The sequence below is a fragment of the Leiobunum rupestre genome, chromosome 7 (genome assembly GCF_980474605.1).
Source record: "Leiobunum rupestre chromosome 7, qqLeiRupe1.1.hap1, whole genome shotgun sequence".
Classification (NCBI taxonomy): Eukaryota; Metazoa; Arthropoda; class Arachnida; order Opiliones; family Sclerosomatidae; genus Leiobunum; species Leiobunum rupestre.
In genome coordinates this window covers 24,794,841-24,796,762 of record NC_143390.1, presented here as the reverse complement: position 1 = coordinate 24,796,762, position 1,922 = coordinate 24,794,841, and the positions used below count along the sequence as shown (strand labels likewise).

The 1,922-nt window shown below is 42.1% G+C and overlaps 1 protein-coding gene across 1 annotated transcript; it reads left to right on the top strand.

Annotated features, from left to right (window-relative positions):
- LOC149935319 (pantetheinase-like) lies at positions 1-1,909 on the top strand. Its single transcript, XM_090181452.1, has 3 exons — positions 1-82; positions 160-448; positions 515-1,909. The coding sequence occupies exons 2-3, from the start codon at positions 236-238 to the stop codon at positions 1,775-1,777; spliced, it is 1,476 nt and encodes a 491-aa protein (XP_090037578.1). The 5' UTR covers positions 1-82; positions 160-235; the 3' UTR covers positions 1,778-1,909.
- The last annotated feature ends 13 nt before the right edge of the window (positions 1,910-1,922 follow it).

Below are 1,922 nucleotides of genomic sequence, written 5' to 3'. Positions count from 1 at the left end.
AACCGTATTAGAGAACTTAGTTTTAGGTATTATACAGTACGAGTAAAACGGCTTTGGCACTATTAAGTACGGATCAAATTGTGTAAGTATTAATTAAATTAATTAAGTTACGCGCGTGTAAGCGCCCCCGCAGATAATACTAATGAAACCTTTTTTCAGTTGCGCAGAAAGAATTTACTTTGAGCGCAAAATATTTGATTGAACATTTAAACATTAAACGGCAACTGAAGTCACGATGAATCTATTTGTATTGGGAACTTTAGCCTTTCTGAGTGTAATGAATGGATTACACAAACCCGTGTCTAGCAGCAGAGTTTCGCGCGATTTTGTCGGAGCAGTTTTCGAATACGCTAAAAATGAAAGCGAAAGGCATCGATGGAGTGTGGACGAGGTCGTAAAAGAGAACCTCGATAATTTCCGAGAAGCAGCCAGACAAGCGAAAAGCGAGGTAAGGTTTGCGATTCAAGAAATTGCCAACATTTTGCTTATGAAAGATCGTTTTTCACGATTTCAGGGCGCCGACATCATCGTTTTCCCGGAAGACGGCATCCTGCCAACACCTCTTTCTAGAACGGTAAACATGCCAGAGATCCCCGATGCCAAGACCAGGGCCAATCCATGCGTCGAAAAAGCAAAATTTTCATCGTCCCCTATTTTGGCTAACCTAAGCTGCATGGCCAGAGAAAATAGCCTTTACGTGGTGGCTAATATCGTTGACCAGGAATTATGCTCCAAGAGCAGTGAAAAATCCTGTCCGAGCGACGGGAAATTTATGTACAACACTGACGTCGTTTTTAACCGTGAAGGAGTACTAGTGGCCAGACATCGTAAAAGATTCCTCTTTTTCGAAGATGAGAACAACAGAGCGCTCACGAAACAACTCACCGTGTTCGATACCGACGAGTTTGGTAGATTTGGCGTCATCATTTGTTTCGACACCATGTTCGGCGAGGCTGTGGAGATGATCGAAAAATATAACGTCGATACCGTGTTGGTTTCTACTTTCTGGTTCAACGAACTCCCATTCCTTTCTTCGATTCAGTACTTCCAGGCCTTCGCTGTTGGTAACGGAGTCAATCTACTCGTGGCAAATATCCATCGACCAACGGAAGGAGCTCTTGGAAGCTTAATTGTTTCGAAAGATGGCTCGGTCTTGGACTACACATTCGAGGTGGATGAAAAATCCAAGCTTTTAATCGGAAAGATACCGGCCAATCCAAACCCAAATAGCGTCGCGAGTAGAGCCAAGATTATCAAAGGTCCCAGAAGCGACGTATCGACACCGAAGTACAACTACTTGATTAGTAACATGGATAATTTTACCGTGGTGCCTCTGAATGCCTCTAAAGCCTCCGACCAGATTGAAGCTTGTAACAATAGACTTTGTTGCAAATTGAATTATTCCTCCTCGAAAATGAGCGGCCATTATTACTTGGCCGTCTACGATGGTTTGATGAACGTCAGGGATCATTACTTCTGGTATCATCAAATTTGCAGTCTCTTCAGTTGCGTCGGGCAATATAAAGATTCGAAATTTTCTTGTCAAAGCGTTCCTGATCAAACCAAGTCCCCTTTTGAATTCGAATTAACGGCTAATATGACGGCGAAACATATCTATCCTAGCGTCTTGGCTTCCAACACGACTTTGTTGCCTTCGTCCTATTGGCAGTATGAAATCGGACAGTCTAAACTGAACGGAGCCACGAAAGACCTCCCGTTGCTATCAGCCACCCTGTATGGTCGACGCTATGATCTGGATCCTGCTTACCATCAATAAAAGTAGTCACTTAGCAAAAAGTTTCTAAAAAAAGTCAAAATTTTAATTTCACCAACTGTACAACTTCCCAATATCTAAATAATTGTCACTAATAGAGACGAAATGTATAATAAAACCATTTATTAACAACAAGCGTTACAGTTTT

Excerpts from the sequence above, each read along its gene's own strand:
- LOC149935319 (XM_090181452.1), top strand. The coding sequence starts at position 236 with ATGAATCTATTTGTATTGGGAACTTTAGCCTTTCTGAGTGTAATGAAT. Across the intron at positions 449-514 it reads CCAGACAAGCGAAAAGCGAG|GGCGCCGACATCATCGTTTT; the intron begins GTAAGGTTTGCG and ends TCACGATTTCAG.